Source organism: Abramis brama, assembly GCF_963993115.1.
Source record: "Abramis brama genome assembly, chromosome: 5".
NCBI lineage: Eukaryota > Metazoa > Chordata > Actinopteri > Cypriniformes > Leuciscidae > Abramis > Abramis brama.
This window is the reverse complement of record NC_139967.1, coordinates 15,262,039-15,280,619: the sequence shown is the minus strand read 5'-3', so window position 1 is coordinate 15,280,619 and position 18,581 is coordinate 15,262,039. Positions and strand designations below refer to the sequence as shown.

The 18,581-nt window shown below is 36.9% G+C and overlaps 1 protein-coding gene across 1 annotated transcript in view; it reads left to right on the top strand.

Annotated features, from left to right (window-relative positions):
- Nucleotides 1–2,700: 2,700 nt before the first annotated feature.
- Nucleotides 2,701–18,581, top strand: part of abca2 (ATP-binding cassette, sub-family A (ABC1), member 2) — a 59,618-nt gene continuing 43,737 nt past the window's right edge. The window contains exon 1 of the mRNA XM_084114049.1: nucleotides 2,701–3,161. Within this exon, the coding sequence (XP_083970175.1) occupies nucleotides 3,096–3,161 (66 nt within the window). The 5' untranslated portion in view covers nucleotides 2,701–3,095. The remainder of the gene's footprint in view (nucleotides 3,162–18,581) is intronic.

Below are 18,581 nucleotides of genomic sequence, written 5' to 3'. Positions count from 1 at the left end.
GAAGCCAGAAGACCAAGAGCAAAACATTACCGACATAAATACAACAAAAACAAATGACTAATTTCGCAGATTCAACCACTGTCTTGCATAGCCTACCTGTTAAAGGAGAAGTTCACTTTCAAAAAAACTTTTGCTGATAATTTACTCACCCCCATGTCATCCAAGATGTCCATGTCTTTCTTTCTTCAGTCGCAAAGAAATTAAGGTTTTTGATGAAAACATTCCAGGATTTCCCCCCATGTAATGGATTCTATTGGGACCCAAACGGTAGAAGGTCCAAATGACAGTTTAAGTGCAGCTTCAAAGGGCTTTAAACGATACCAGACGATGAATAAGGGTCTTATCTAGCGAAACGATCGGTCATTTCCAAAATAAATAAAAAAGTTTAAGTTTTATAAGCACAAACGCTCGCCTTGCTCTGTTCTGTGATGCGCGTTCGTGACGTCACGTAATACGCAATTACGTTGAAAAGGTCACGCTTGACGTGTTTACAAATGTGCAGAAGGAGGACCATATACACATTTTCAAATGTATTTGTGTCAGTTTATCGTTTAAAATGCCCATTTCGTGTGCGTATCCTGTGTGTTTTAATATTAAAAAGCCAAAAAGAACATTTTCTTCAGGACAGAAATTTTCCAAGCGTGACCTTTTCAACGTAATTGCGTATTACGTGACGTCACGAACGCGCATCACAGAACAGAGCAAGGCGAACATTTGTGCTTATAAAACTTAAACTTTTTTATTTATTTTGGAAATGACCGATCGTTTCGCTAGATAAGACCCTTATTCATCATCTGGTATCGTTTAAAGCCCTTTGAAGCTGCACTTAAACTGTCATTTGGACCTTCTACCGTTTGGGTCCCAATAGAATCCATTACATGGGGGGAAATCCTGGAATGTTTTCATCAAAAACCTTAATTTCTTTGCGACTGAAGAAAGAAAGACATGGACATCTTGGATGACATGGGGGTGAGTAAATTATCAGCAAAAGTTTTTTTGAAAGTGAACTTCTCCTTTAATGCGACAGCTTTCGTGAACTGTCGTATACTGTGAGTGATGCTGCGGAGCGAGCGGGAAAACCTGTAACGGATTAGCGGAATCAGCGGAATGCTTTGAGCGGAGCGGTGGGGGTGGGGAAGAGGGGCACCTCAGTCGATGAGGGCAGAGGGGCAGTGGCTCTAGCCACCGGGCCACCCCCCTGTGCACAGCCCTGCTAAATATGGTCAATTTTGATTTCATGTGGACTTTAAACATGCTGTAAAAAATGATCTGTTGGGTATTTTGAGCTGAAACTTCACATACACACTCTGGGGACATCAGAGACTTATTTTACATCTTGTGAAAAGGGGCATAATACGGGACCTTTAATATATCTTCATTACTTTGAGATATTATTATACAAAATTTAAAAAGTAGTCAAAACACAGAACATCTAACAGAACATAAGTTGTTTATTTTTTACAACATTATGTGCTTATTTTTTATTTAACGAAATGTCAATCTTCATCTAATAATACAATACAACAATCTTCAAGATACAGTTAATCTTCAAATGTGTAACAGATTCACCTTAAAAACAGTCATTTGCGTGGTGGAACAAGCAATGCTATATAGAAATATATTCTGCCATGCAAACTACCCCAAACGCCAATACAATATTTCTTTCTTTTTTTTACTATAGCCACAGCGCTACGCGTCTCCGTGTGGACAAGGCCTAAAAAATATCAAGTGGTTCAATATCATTTAATCACTCACTTAGCCGATTCTTAAAAACACGGAATCAACCGAAACAAGTCTTGTCAGAAGTGAGATTTATTGCCAAGTATGTTTTACACACAAAAGGAATTTGTCTTGATGACAGAAGTTTATAGTGAACAGAAAAAATCATCTCTCAAAGAACAACAAGGTAATATGTAAAGATAATATAAAAAATGAAAAGGACTGGGTTAAGTATCATAATTAATAAACATTCATAATGATTGTATGTCCTTTAATGAACTTTAATTACAGCAAAGTACCGCGAGAGAGTGAAAAATATATTTAATCGCAGAAAGGACAGGGAGCGACATTCCCTGAACGATTTTCCTGGCATAGGCCCTATGGGTTTCAGAACAGAATTCTAATCTTACTATATAAGGTAGACATAGTAAGAGTAGTATGCTGTATTCTGTCTATGAGTCAGAACATTGAAGTTAAAGAGAACGACTCCTTCAAATGATTCGTTAAAAAAAACAAAACTATTTGCTTATTGCCTCTGCAATATTAAAATCCCCCAGTTAATGGTCTCCCACAGAGTTGCCCCAGAACATCTGGCCTTTATGCGTGTCTAATGATTGTTGGAACATAATTATTAATCTGTCATATTTTTTTTTCTGTACAAATCGTGATGCCTGTAGGAACTGTAGTCGTGCTATTTATTTCCAACCGCCTACTGTTGAAACCAGTGCCATGCTGCAGAGGGTGCCATTCGCTTTTCTCACTCTCAAAACTCTTTTCAAGGGTAACTCGCTATAATAACACACTGAACAAAGATCACAGACTTCATGCAATCCACGACAGCCACAAAAAAACAAAATAGTGATCTCGGATAAATCTGTCCACCCAGGAGGGATTTACCTCAGTCCCAGAAGTAAAGCTAAAGATGAGGAGATTAAAATGTTCTCACATCGATGGAGTTTCTATAAATAGCCCAGCGTCGCAGAATGATGAGGATTCAGCAGCGCATCAGTAATCCAGCTGAGGCAGCCGCTAGATTACCATAAAATCACATCTGATCTACTTGACACATCGGTCGCGCGCTCAATGAAGAGCTCAATATAGGCTACTATAACAATAAGAAACGTTCGCTCGCTACGTTTGGCCAAAGCTGACAGGGGTATCCGCCCACTGCTTAATGAGATGCGAATATCTGTATCTGCTGCTACCAAAAGAGCTGATCACAAACCCAGCCCTGCTATTTCAGGATGTTTGGCATTGTCACACGCCGGGGAGGACAAAATGCAATTAAAGCGGAATCTCAAAACAACAACAACAACAACAACAACACTGTGATGAATAGATTATAATTTGCGACTTCATTCTCCAACTCATCGAAAATGGGATTTCTTCACCAGCTACACCTTCTCCTGTGGAAGAACGTGACTTTAAAGCGGAGGGGACCGGTAAGACTGTGTTACACGTATCGCGTTTAAAAACAAAAAAAAGTATTATTATTTTATTTAGGCCTTGATTTTTTTTGTTTAAACATCGCTAGAGATGCACGAGCAGGCGGGTGTCAGTACGGATTGAGGTAGCCTATTGCATAAACAGTCTACAGGCAAATAAAATGTTTATCATGGCTGTAATATGCTACTGCTTCATCTCGATTTGGTTTTTCTAAATCTGTTGAAACAACGTGGGCGGAACCAAATAGCTTAAAGGAAGTTGACAGTCGATCACATAGCCTACTAACAGGTTGTTTTTGGAAACTAACAGGTTGTTGTCTGAACAACGCATGTTAGTTTGACTTTGACCACACATCTCAGGCAACCTGTTAGCAGGGTGAGATTGTTAGCTGGTGCTGATGTTGAGAAAATAACCATTTTATCCCTGTTGTGCATCAGAGTGTACTGAACCAGATGAAATTCAACCCCCTCTAACGTTCAGGTACATTAAACAAACATGCAATATGCAAAATGTCTGCCTTATGATATGTCACTGGCCTTTAACTACCAGGAAACATGATCCTGGTGCTTCAAGGACTAAAGTACTGTGGCGTTCACCATCCAGCCCTGAATGAAAATGTTAGTGCTAGTTATCATGCAGTTTTGTCATTTTTATCTCCAGAGGGCTAAATTTAATACGTTTGTAGGAGCAGAGTAACCTTTATATATCCTCGTGGGAGGGGTAAATGCAATGATGCAAAAGCAAAAAATTGAAACTGTGCCCAGTTGCACAGAAAACCTTAATGTAAATACCCAAATGTAATGGGTATTATTACTAATAGCATTCTTTGCCACTGGCTGCGGAGCAAAAAGTAATTTTTAGTATACAGTGGAATCCAAAAGTCTGAAATCACCTTTTCAGATCTGATTAAATGTTCATTTTTCAATTACTGTTTTTCACTAATTAGTATGCTGCTAATATTATTTGTAATGGAAAAATGTTATTTAAAAAAAATGCAAAAAGGATGCTTTTTCGTTTGTGTTCGCAGATTTTGGGACCCTACTGTACATGCGATATACAATGCACAGAAAAAAATACACTGTGCCTAAGTATCCATATACAAAATACTAAATGAAATATAATATTGACAACACAACATTTACATGTTACATTTTGAATATTAAATACTAGCGTTATGTGCTCTTTTAGAGCAAACTGGCTCACAACTGGGAGTTTCTGGGAGTGATAAAACAGTCAAAATATTTATATAAAGGGCATGCCAATTTTATTGTACGAGTAAATGTAGCAGGATTTTAAGAGTGCTTGTAACTTTATTATTATCTTTATCAAATTAGCTTTCTGTAACTGTCTAACCAAATCTGGTACAAAAGTGGGCTCTCAAGAGCCTTGCCCTAACGCCCAATTAGTAAATAAGCAACACTACCTTGAGTAACATTTTTGACCTCGAGAAGATACTGAATTACTAAGCATTGTTCCTATCTTTATGAGTCTTGCTGCTCCATTGTTATTTTTAGAAGCAGTAGCATTTTACAATAGCTCATGTTAGCAGCAGACGTCATGCACCCTGGAGGCAAGGATCGCCCCAGTAAGAATAGAAACAGTTACGTCACTGGGTTGGTTTGATCACATAGGTCCACTTCAGGGGGAGTTTGAAGGCTTTGTAGATAGATGGGGCCCTGTGAAGTGGTTAGTCAGCAAAAGGTTCAGCCTGCTCTGTCCTGTGGATGCTAAATGAATGAGGTCTAGTGAGTTCAGCTCTCTACTGGCTGCCTGCCTTTACTGGTTACTCACCAATGTCAGTGATGACTGCTGTCAGCTCTTTGTCAAGAGTGTTTGTGGTTTAATGGGGGTGGAGTGCAGGTGTGTTCAGATGTTTGTCAAAGACGCATATACACATATAAAAGTTGTATGGTATGGATGATGTTTTTATGATTTAGACTTGATGTAATGATTTACTGTGCAATCTGGGTTGATTACAGAAAAGGAAGTTGATGGGGATGCAGTTGGTGGCTAACAGTTTTATGTAGGACAATTATCTTGATGTTTGCACTCTAAGACTGATATGTTATGCTGATTTGATGATGAGGATGCATTTATGTTCCATAAAATACCTCACAGCTTGTATTTTTTGTCTCAGCTGTCTGGATCCCACTGATGTTTCTCTATGACCCAATCACAATATTTGATCAAGCAAAAATGGGACTCCAGACTAATGACCAGGGAATCTCTGGCTCCTTAAACTCAAAAGAATCGCTCAAATTAGACCAAAAATGTGAAAAGTGTCCATTTACTTGACCTTTTTCTTTTCTTTTCTTTTCTTTTCTTTTTGGAGTGAATAATATCAAAATTAGAATGCTTATTTTTATCACTATTGTAAAATTTACATTGCACAGGTGGCACAGAAGTGCCTCTGAAGTGTAACACAATTACAGCTGTATACTGTGATACTAGGGGCTGAGTAGGCATAATTTAGTCTGGATTTTATGCAGCATTGCGTCTTTACACTGAATTTTGAGCAGGCATAGAGCAGTCTTTAAGGATCTATTATGCCCCTTTTACAAGATGTAATATAAGTTTCAGCTCAAAATACCCCACAGATCATTTATAATACCATGTTGTAAATGCCATTTTTTTGAGTGAAAGAAAAAACATGCGTGTATCTTTAAATGCAAATGAGCTGCTGCACCCCACCCCCTTTCCAAAAGAGGGCGGAGCCTTTACAACTCCTGTCTCGGAAACTCTGCCAACAACAAAACAAACATCTGTAACAAAACATATGTTTGGTTTTGATGATCATCCCTATCTCGCGATCACGCTCACGTGACATTGCAGTTCTTCATCATCATGAAAGTTATTATTTTCAGTTATTAAGTATCAGTTTATGGTTTTCTGAGCGCACACACCCGAAGCACGTGCACAGAAAGCTGGCTGTCAGATGCCTTGTGCCGTAAGTATTAATCGAATTTCTGTGCTGAATGTGCTTAGACCGTCAAATACATACAAGGTTGGCAAAAACACCCGAAATTCACATAAACACAGTCGGTTATGTCTGTGAACGTAAACCGCAGGGAAAGAAATCGCATGTGTGTATTAGATCCGTGTATTCAAGTGAAAGCATCGTAATATAACCTATTGCTGTGTATATGATGTTAATGCGTTTCAAAAAACAAAAGAAAAACAGAAAATTTGTTTGAATTGATTTGAATTGAATAACTTTAGTAGCTTTATAAAGAATACGTGAATGCTGCTGTTAAATGCTCTGGTGAGGAGATGAACATGGCGGACTGTGTACACCTCACTCAAGGGGAGGAGCTAAGATAATTAGGCAGATTCCGTGCCAGTCGTCGTGGGCGGGGCCTGTTCCAATGTGACAACACATCACATTCCTGAACAGCTCATTTTGAGACACTGTTTCAGAATTATTGGGAAAATAACAAATGGAATAGATGGATTTTTACCACAATAGAGGGTATGCATTGATGTCATTTTCCCGCTGGAACACGTCACCTCAGCCGAACTGAGTGGCAGAAGAGCTGCTGCATGACTGGATTTAATAGGGGATACTGCCAAAACGGCAGTAATACAAACGATTATTAGTTTAAACTAAAGTTTGGACTCGATTTAGTGTTTGTTACAACTTATAACTGACCAAAGATCCAGTGATCCATGGATATTGACATGCAGGCAGGAATCGTGTTTCATGACATTTAAATGTGCCTGATTTTGATGAAATACAAATTTTAGGGAAATACATAAAGCAAATTTGCCTGTGTAAAAACACTTTAAATAAGTACAATATAGGTAGATCACTTATATCAATGTTATATATATCATCATAACGTCCAGCCCTAAAACTTGTATAGTTTTTTGTCAGTGTTTATTTAAATACATCCAATTATGCAGAATATACGATGGTTAATATTTAATTGATGAGTTGTCAATACAATATATAACAAAACAATATATAGGGTATGATTTTACCCCTAAATTCAGCATATTGACACAATGATAACTGCAAATCCACCTTTCGGTGCCTGGATCCAGTTGTTTCTGTGAATTGTAGCAATCCTTCTCTGTTCTGTAGCTTTCAGCAGTCTGTAAAAATATACCTCAGATTTCTTGTCAAATCTATTTATACAGTCAATCTCAAAGCTCTTTCCTGTTCACGCTGAAAACCAATGCTGCCGCTTAGTCTTTCTGCCACACGCATACCCTCTATAGGGTGGTTGTGTACACACACTGCGGATACAAATATGTTCAAAAACAATATATAAGTCAATTTTGCATAATAGGTCCCCTTTAACTCGGCTGTGTTAAGATGCCTTTGGTTTGATTTTCTAATTATGTTTTGTATAAAATTGCTTTCCAATTTGTTAATGTCACAGTGAATTCGTATTCTACTTGTGCTATATAAAAATTATAATTATGTATTTTTTTTAACTTAGAAAACCATTTATTATAAATTCTGTTCAGAATGTGTAACTTTAGAAATGTTATTGTCATATGAACACACAATCAGTAATGAACACATCACAGTAACGACTTTGTTCATTTCAAATTAGACATGACGAAAAATATTTTTTTTGAAAAATAATAAACGAGTCAGTTGTTCGATCGATTCAAAGCGATACCTTTTGAGATGGAGACTTCTTCTTAAAAAAGACTCATCATAAGAGCCATTTGTTCATAAACCATTGTTATTTGTTGTTTTGTTTTTTTGCCACATTTGTGACTCTTTTGGTCACAGTCTGGAGCCCTGATTAAACCCTCTCACCCACTAGTCTGGGTGACTGTTGCTGTTTTTTAACAAAGCGATATCTCCACGTCCTATCCCATCATAAAAAAATTCCCATTTCATTGAGTCTGTTTTATGGATTGTGTTACGGTCCCTGCTCGAAGGTTGGATGAATATTAACCCAAAATTGGTATTTTAATGCCTCGGCTGCCTTTACCTTATGCCAAGTGCAACACAGGCTGACCTACTTCCTACAAGCTTCAATCCCTGAACAATTGGTTGAGGCAGGGATGGGCAAAACTGTCTGCGTAACTATGGATACAGAGATAGAAAGAGAGACTGATAGATGGATAAAGCGAGAAAGAGAAAGAGTCAAGACACGAACAGCAGTCTGATAACTGGACAGTCATCAAGAGAGAGCGAGTTAGTGTATGCCAGCTGTCTGAATTATACATGCAGACTGTACGTTAATGGAATCACAGAATGTGTTCTGTGAGCTGGTTTTATGCTGTGATCTCACTAATAGAAACGCAGATACTCTACCATTTCATCATTAAAAATTCACTTTGTTTATGTGGAGATGAGGGTATTGCACATTTCTTTCCATTAAGAACGTCTGCTAAAATGCTGTCTAAAAGGCTCAGATTTCCTATGATGACATCATAGATTTGTGTTATAATAATGTAACGTTTAGCCTATATGCCAATTATATTAACATAAGCGTTTTAAGACAATGTGAATATACCATTTACAGAATAGCATTACAGAAAGTCTGCGCCCTTAGACGTTAGTTGCATTAACTTCCTGTCAGTGTTGTGAAATAAGAGAGCAAGTCAGTGGTCTCCGATACTACTTCGGCCGAAATTTAATATGAGTTTGGCAAACTGCTGGGCTCCATTTTTGTGATGAAAATTAGATGGAAGATCCATGAGAAATATTAAGTGTTCAAAGACTGTTAATTCAGCAAGCAATAAAGTTATACTGCAGTAGTGAGCCCCTTTTGAGATTAAGCTTTCTTCAGAGGAAAACTGATCTCATATATACAAGGACAAAATGATTCAATTACTTTAAAAGGAAGTTAATTGAGAAGCAGTATGTATTTGAGATCCATTGGATTGTAATCACATTATGGAATATGTTATAGTACAGTAATATGGCAACAGTTACTGTTCTTGTACTGATATTAATTTCTCTTACTAATTTCAGTTCTTTCTTTTTATCTCAACTAATTTATCAGTTAATTCAGCCTACAAACTGCCCACAACTCCATTCTAACTTTGGTTTGTTTATAATTTCTCTTTTTGGTCTTTAAAAACTTTATACTTTAAATAAATGTAACATTGAATAGGCAGGCACAATATATTGGTACCATATGATTATCTTTATCATTTAATGCTTATTTAAAATTCATCTTAAAAAAAAACAACCACTTATCTGTAGCAAATCTAATAAAAAGAAATGTTTCTTACACACCAAATCAGCAAATTATAATGCTTTCTAAAGGTTCATGTGACCCTCTTTTGTCCTGCATTTACGGAACCACACATCACACCACGACAGAAATCAAGAGAACCACAAAATGTATGCAAGACCTACGCCAACAACCTTCCCTAAAACTTTAGCATGGTGCTGTTGTTGGTTTGCGAGCACTGGTATTTGCAAATCTAGTTATTATTTATGCATGCGCAAGATTATTATTGTTATTAGATGTAAATGGTTTGTGTGGAAGACGTGCATGGGACACATTGAACTGAAGTGCAAAGTAACATTTACTACAGTAGGATAATTGTGTGACATGAATGTCATTAACATTTTGTGTAATAATGGAGCTTTGTGACTCATCCATCGGTTTCATAAAGAAAAAGCAGCATTGAAAATGGCATCGATGTTCATGGACAGTTTATATCATAGTGATCTCGTCAGTAGAAAGCAGTGCTTTGGAGCGATATTGATGATTATCTGCTTATGGAGTAAGTGGGGCACTGAAAGTTCCTCATGTCCAGTGATGGGTGTCCTGCTAGCCCAGCATAGCTCAGACAGCCTGCTGAATTATTGAGATCTATCCATGCTCCTGGGAGAAAAGCAGCACTGGAGGAAAATTGGATGAAATAAACATGAGCTGGAGGAGAAAGGGAATGAGGGAGAGAGCGACAGGAGGAAAGTACTGTAATGGTCAGCCGTTCAGGAGGAACAGGACTTGAGTAGGAGAGAGCTGATGGACGGAAATGTCTTTTGCCACTGCGGCACTGACAAGCGAAAGCCAATGACGTGAGTGCTGGAGCGAGAGAAGAGACTGTAATGAGGACAGGTAGGGCACTGTGTTAAAAGAGGATCCAGTGAGAAAATAGAGGTATTAGAAAGAGTGTGAAGAGAGACATAAAGGGGACGTGAGATGAGATGGAAATGGAATGAATTGAGACTGGAAAGAGGGATTGTGGAGTACAGGACTCGTGAGGCAATCCTTTCATTTAAAAGCCTGACCCTTAAGCCCCTCAATGTGTGCCCACCTTAATTGAATGACAATATGTGTCCGGAGTAAGGGACGGTCCCTCTTAAATGATAATTATTGCAGCAATGTTCACCTTGTAAAACCAAGCTCAGACAGGGAGCCATAAATTAGGGCAAAGAGAGAGAGATGGAAAGAGCCGGGTTAGTTCTGGATCATAACTTTTTCACCAAAATAGTTATTTTTCTCATGCCAGAACATGGTGTCTGTGAACCGGCCCATATTTCCACTGACTTCATCTTTATGTAATCACAAGCTATTTAAAGGAGAAGTTCACTTTTAAAATGAAAATTCTGTCATCATATAATCACCCTCATGTTGTTTCAAACCTGTATGAATTTCTTTCTTCTGCTGAACAGAAAGGAAGATATTTAGAAGAATGTCAGTAACCAGACAGTTTTTGGGTCCCATTGACTTCCATAGTATATTTTTTTCCTACTATGGAAGTCAATGGGACCCAAAAACTGTCTGGTTACTGATATTCTTCTAAATATCTTCCTTTCTGTTCAGCAGAAGAAAGAAATTCATACAGGTTTGAAACAGCATGAGGGTGATTATATGATGACAGAATTTTCATTTTAAAAGTGAACTTCTCCTTTAAGATGGTAAAAATATTTATAATGTGCAAATAAGGAAGTTATGCTCTAAAGTTTTATATTCCATGTTTATATTCCTAACCCTACTGTGAGCAGGAGTTAGTGATCCAGCAGTTAAAGTAAAAAGCAATACATTTTGCATGACACATCAACTACCCAGCCTATGATTAAAGTTCTGATAATATTTTTAATAATATTTCCTCATTATTCTTGTGTAGTACTTGTGAAAATGGACGATGCATTTGATGAATATACAAAAAATAAAATGTCTTATAAAATGTTATAAATGTATTTTCCTTTTTGAAGCTGTTTGTAATCTATTAAGTGACATTTAAAAAAAAAAAAAACAGTTATCTTGTGTGACAGTTAATCATCACCTAAAAGTTGATGAGAAACACAGTTTCAACAACAGTACAGAATTCCAACCCTTTTTCATTGATGCATTTGTCTTTTAAATGCTTTAAAACGCTCCTCACTCACTGTCACCTGCCCCAGTTCCTGGAAAATGCAGGGAAAAGCGTCCATCAAACAGTGTCACGGAAGTGTCTTATTGATCTGTTTTTGTTAGATTTTTATGATGGATATCAAGAGTGTAAGTACATGCAGTGTGTGTGTAAGTTCCTTCCATAGATGGCTCTTCTCCTAGTCCTGCTGTGTGAGTCACCTGTTATCCATGACAAAGAAAGAAAGTCTGCTCTTTAAGTGTGGATCTGTTTACAATTGTAAAATGAACAGACTGCTTTATTTCCTTAAAGTCAGCATGAAATCAAAATGAACAATTATTGTGTTTTTATGGAATATTGCAGTATTTATTAATTTGCTGACGTGTTTGCTGGTTCGACATGGACAACCTTTAACTCAAACTAGATCACAGCAGTAGCAAACCATGATCCAAAATGAAATGATCCAAAGATGCAATCAATTCCCTATGGACAAAATCAAGCCTTGTCCTACATTTAGTTCAAGAAGCTGTTACACTCGGATATGCGGAAAAATAGTGAAGAAAAGACATTTGCTACTTCTGTTTCAAATCTAAACTTTTGCCTTATCAAATGAATGTGCCACTTCATTCATTTTTTTTGTATAATTTTAATTGAATTTTTTGTTAATATCAAAGAAATTATTATTCATTTTACGTTCCCTTATGTATCCACCATGGGGAGTGTGAACTCGACTGGTCTCTTCACTCACTCGCTCTCAAGAACACTACTTCTCTTTTCCCACAGCTCAACTGCTCTTTCAACTCTTTTCTTCCTTTCTTCTTCCTGCTTTCACATTCTGTCTTTCCTCCTCGCCCTCCTCATGAGGAATAACAGCGTGTGTTCTTATTGAAATGAGGTGCAATTGCTCTCAGCCTGAGCTAATTTTGTCCTCATGTATAAAGCATTTCATGAAATATTTACCACTTTGAAAAACATAAAATATTCAGCTATTATAAATGCTCCTTTTCACCTTAATTTGCCATGCAAACTTGCTAATACCCTCTGAGACAATAAGAGAAATACTCTATTAGAAAGACAGCAGAATTGGTCACAGTCTTGAACAACGAAATGGATGTTTCTAAACTGTTTTGATAATTTTTTGCTATTTATGCTTTATGATATGGGCTTTTCAATAATTAGTTCCACTGCTGATATGATAGACATGCAGGGTGACTTGGTTGATATTTCACTCATGCATTTGAATGATATAAAACAATTTAAGATTATGAATGCAATATACATGCACATTGCACAATTGTTAACATTTAAATGAAATAAATTAACTATGAAAATAAAAATATTTATTTACACAATATTTAATCAAAAATGTCTAATAAAACGGAAAATGATAGATTTTAGATTAGATATACTTCTGTTTGGTCCTTGACGTAGTAACCTGTTTTTTTGTTGTTGTTTTTTCCACATTTGTGTGTGTTTGAGTGGTAAGTAACTCAGTTTAAACAGAGAGTACTACAGTCTTATCCAAACCTTTACAGATCTGGTAGGCTTGAACGTGTTAAGGTGTTCCCAGAAGGCTTCTATTATTGTCGGATAGTGTTATTCTTCCCAGGCATCACGCATCAAACACTGAACTAATGAATCATGATATTCCTGGCCCACTCGCACTCTACTGCCGACTGAAATATCAATTTTTTTTTTCTGTTCTTTTCTCTGCAGAGGGTGTTTATGTGCCAAGATGTTCCCCTTTCACAGCCCAGTACTTAGAGATAGAGAGAACAGAGGGAAAGAAAACTGCAGTTTCCCTTTAATCAAGTCAGATGCAAAGTGAACACACTGAATGGAATTAGAGGAGATGAGAGAAAGAGAGAAAGGATGAGGGAGGGAGATTACCAAGTCAAAAAAGGAGAAATGTTATAGGAAGATGGTCTATTTTGTGGGTTTGTAACTGATCCTGTCATCTTCGATTCACACTCAGTATCCTGGTTGTAAGATGATACATTTTCTCAGGAGGGTCATGTTGGTGCAGGTGTAACAGGAGCACAATGGTACTGTAACTGCCCACTGTGTCCGCAGCCTTGGTCTGCCATCTTATCATTATCAATGTTGAAAACAGTTGTGCTGATTAACATTTTTGAAGATACTTTTTTTCAGGATTCTTTGATAAATAGAAAGTTAAAAAAAGCAGCATTTATTTAAAATAGGAATCTTGTATAGCAATGTGAATGTATTTACAAGCTAGTGTATGTTGTATATACCGCCTTGAAATCCAGGTACCATTGTTGTGTTATTGAAAATCAAAGTAAAATAAATCAATAAAACAAATGCATTTACTGTCACATTTGATCAATTCAATGCATCCTTGCTGAATAAATATAATATTATAATTATTATAATTATATATAATATAATATTTTAAAACAATATTGCTATTTTTACTGTATCTTTGATCAAAGAAATGGTTTGTGCACATAGATAACTGAATGGTAGTGTATACAAGCATGAAAGTTGTTTAAACTAGTAGTTCTTCAACAGGAATTTGGCTAATAACCAATCTTTTTTTAAAGAATGGAGATAGAATTCACACTGTCTATTTGCCAAAACATAAGCATATACTAACAATTCATTTCTCTATTGAGAAAATAAATAGATTTTTTTTTAGGAACCCGACAGTTGTGCTCTATTCTGTTATTTCCAAGTCAGTTGGATCCCATATGCCACCATTCAATTAAATGATGCAGCTCAAAGTGAGACTTTTCTTATTAGGCTTACCTTTCTGTGGTTTAATTTGTGCCTGTGACAGCTGCTGTCTTCACTGTTGTCACCTTCATGCACTTACAGAGTGGGAAACAGTCCTCTTAAGGGAATAATGTGTCAACAGCACAGAGGTTACAGACACAAACCGGAACATTGCGGTTGAATTCCCATGGGCAAAGAAAGATAGTTTGGACCTGTCTTCAGCAGTCAGTGGCCTACAGAGATGTCTTGGACATTGTTATTTTTTGTGAATAGATGCTAGGTCATCTAGGGTTTAGTATGTAAGCAACTTTAGTAAATTTCACACAAAAAATTACTAACAAATGGAATTAACATTGAATTAAAAATTACATTTTGAAGGCAGACTGAAATAGTATTTTTTTTTTTTTGAAAAATGTACTCCAATAAATAACTCCAAAAATGATGTTAATTCAGCCAGCGCACATACCTGTATTTACTTCCTGTTTTCGGTCGAAGTCCACAGTAGTCGATTGTCGAGTTCACGCGCGTGATCATAGATAACTAAGCAACAGTGGAGAACTCGACAATCGACTACTGTGGACTTCGACCGAAAACAGGAAGTAAATACAGGTATGTGCGCTGGCTGAATTAACATCATTTTTATTCATATCTTTCACATCTACTGCAGTCAGATTCACCGTGTTCACTCTGAAGGAATCACTCACATGGCTGTGCACTTGTAATGACACATCAAGGATGTTAAGAGGCTAAAAGCAGGTTTAAAACTTGCCCCATTGAAGTCAACAGGGTGCAAATTTTAAAAAGAGGATAACACGGTGTAGGCAACACCGATTTTTGTCGTTGTTCTCTGTATTGACAGCACTCCAAATTTACAAAAAATAAGCTCAATGTTAAAATTGACCGGAGTTCTCCTTTAAAGTGTAAGTTTTGAATACTGTACCGCTGTCGTCTACATGCAAAAAAAAAAAAAGAGAGAATTTGTGAAAACGGTGATGTCATGCGAATTATGTTTTCAGTCTAGAGGGGCGTAGTGTTTCTTTACAAAGTCAGAATGCCAACTACTGGCCTGGCAGCATAATACAGCTTTTTAGTCGTTTTCGTGGATCCTTGTGAATGGGGATCGTTTTGACGGCGTTGTCATCTGTACGCGGAAAAACTTTTTCATATTTAGTACATCGTTGTCATGTAAAAACACCCTAAAAATGGGCAGCTTTTAGGTTCAAAATGAGTTTCAAAAAGTATTAAGAAATTGCCTTTGACCTTTACTTGCTTCAATATGGAAATAAGGTTATGGTGAATTGCTCTCACGTCCAAAATCCCATTCTCATTGTGAATGAATCATGTGAGGACATATTGTGCGATTGCGCTCATTATCGCAGTGCAGCCTACGCTCTGCAGAGCGCACAGCCGTTAGAATAAAAATGCTAACTGCTCCATTTACTAGAGGGAAAGGAGTCTTTAAAACTATTCTGCCCTCCAAGAGACTCCTACATGAGACGATCTTAAGTTCTGCCTGATAGAGGGATTATCTCCCATCCTCAGTGGCTTTAAAGGACGGAGAAAGGGGAGGAATGTGATTAGGGACGACGAGAGACCTTAAACTGTCTGCAATCTCAAGAATGCCATGTGGGAGAGACTAGGGCAGACTTTTGTTTTATGCAGAAATGAGGCCTTGAATTGGAGAAGGAGAAAGTAAAGAACTAAGAATTGCTTGTATAGAAAAATGGTGACGGAATAAGGATGAAGAAACGAGTGAGATTTGTGAACCCTTTGAGATTCCCCCCATACTGTCTTTGTGTGCTCGGGACGCTACTTTGAAACTAGCTTGCTAAGTTACAAGCTACTTAAAATTCAAAGTGCTGCTGAAGTCAGCCGACTCTTTTGAAAAAGTAGTTTAGTAACACTAAACTACATTGAAGATATTTAAAGGGATAGTTCACCCTAAAATGAATTAATCCATACTCAGGTCTTTCCAAACCTGTATGACTTGCTTTCTTCTGTGGAACACAAAAGAAGATTTGAATTTTGGTTACCTTTGACTTCCATTGTATGGACAACCCTGAAAAAAACACTGAGACATTTCTCAGAATATAATTTATTTTTCATACAGGTTTGGAACAACATGGAGTGTACAATGTCAGAATTGCCATTTTTGGGTAAACTGTCCCTTTAAGAGTGTAATGTTGTAAAGAATACTGTTCAGGGACTTGAGGCTACTCAAATTAATCAGTGAATTGCCGTTTTAAAATGGTTTATTCAAATGAACAGTCCCAATGAAGCAGTTTGCTAAAATGAGTTGGATTCAGAGTGTTCTCAATTATTGCCTAAGCTCATTTTTGCTTTATACAATGTGATGTAATGACCAGCAATGTTGCAATGTTGTCTCACTAAACCACTACTTCCTGAAACAAATGGCTTGTTACTGGAAAGCTATATACTCTTTATTGAACAGCTGAGTTACTTAACACTAATGAAAAATGTAGTTACGTTAGTTCTGACGACCCCGCTTTTGATTGTTCCCGATTAAAACAGAAAAAAACTGGATTGCACCAAACGAAGCTGGAGCTTTTACTCCCTCATTCTTTCTCACTAAGGCTGTTTGTCTTCCATTTTCTTTCTCTCTTTCTTGTCCCTTCTGTTTCAAGCATCTTTTTCAATGTAAAAAAAATCAGACTGTTTATTTGCAGTAGCCTACATGAATTTTTGAGTGATGAAAATCAAGTTTTTTGGTATCTTATTTCAGTTTGAGTTTTATGGTTTTATTGCCACATGTTTCTTGCATTTTGAAGTCCTGCAACATGCCATGCATCTTGTGGCAAACTTTGATTTCCAGGTAAAAGTTAATTTTTATTAAAGATAACGAGAAACTACTTTTGTGCAAGTTTTCTCTTTTTTTCCTAAATAATTTTTGCTTTATTTTCATTTACAGTCTCTGGACATTTACACTAAGGCCCACAAATAACAATTTTTATTACAGAAACATACTCATTTTTTAAACTTGAATACCTCATTTACTCTTTTTAAGCATTGTTTTTTTTTTTTTTTTTTACCTCACTATCCTTTTCATGTTTTTCTTTATCTTGTTTGCTTTTTCTCCCATCCTTTTTCTTAGTCAAATTTTATTGAACTGCTATAATCTGAAAAAGAGTCGAGTCGAGGAGTGTTTAAAGGTTATGAGTTTGATCAGGTCTACAGTAGATTACAGCAGCTGTGCCATCGGCAGGCTCCGGACCTTGAGCTCCGATAAGCTTTACATGCCTATTCATCTTCTCTCGGCCGTGCATAATTTATGGCAGGATTGACATGCTGTCATTTGCCCCTTATCGCTTTCTCTCTGAAAGGAAGCGGCACAGTCGAGTTCTGTTTTTCCCTTTGCCCTTTCTCAGACACCTGTTTTAGTACAAAAGACTGAATGCCCACTGGACATTTATGAATGGCTGCCTAATTTTTTATTCTCTTTTTCAATGTTTCATGCTGTGTATATATACTGTACAACCTGTCACTCACATGAAATCACAGCAACGATCCAATCAATTCCTGAAGTCCCGCCCTACAATGTTTCGAGAAGCCGTTTCTCTCGCATATACATCACTTTTCATATTATTAGAGACCAATATTACAATATTACAATTCTGGCCCATCCCAATAAATGGCGATATTAAATATATTTGTAGATTATTTAAATGCTACATAAGAATTTAGGCATCACAACATCGTATGAAAAGTATACATTTATTTTGAGATTTGCTATTGATTACTTTTACCAGTTTTACCTGAGTGTCAAGGGTATTTGCGGTTTAATTTTGTTTTGGTTAGGACTCATTGTTTCTTGAGGACGGAATTTGGTGTAATTTTATTAGTTATGTCTCGTCCTTGGTATACTTGTAGAAATATCATGCAAAATATTACAAGGGTTTATTGTCATTATTAGGTTTACCGTACCTACATAGAAACTGCATGCAGATCCCTACAAAAAAAGTTGTTCAGGAAATACATATTGCATATTCGTTTATCAGTTATTTGCATTACGTGTGCTATCTTGCTTTGTGGTCGTGTTGACATACGGGAAGCATGTCGTAAAGCTAGTTAACAAATGTAAAATACACCACCCACCACTGACCTGTGCTTAACCCTTCCTCCTCTCTCTCTCGCTCTCTCACTCTTTCTTTCCCTCTCTTAATCTCTACCTCTCTCTTTCACTCATTTTGACTCCCACTCTATTTAATTCACATGCACAATGATCCCACAGAGAGAAGATTACATACAATTTTAAACACATGCGTGTAAATGTCTTGTCTGATTCCACCTCTTTTCTGACTCCTGCTTTCGGAAGCTTTTTATAGTTAATGGGCTCATCTGTAATGACTCTCTCAGTCATTACACTGAGATGAATTAGCAAC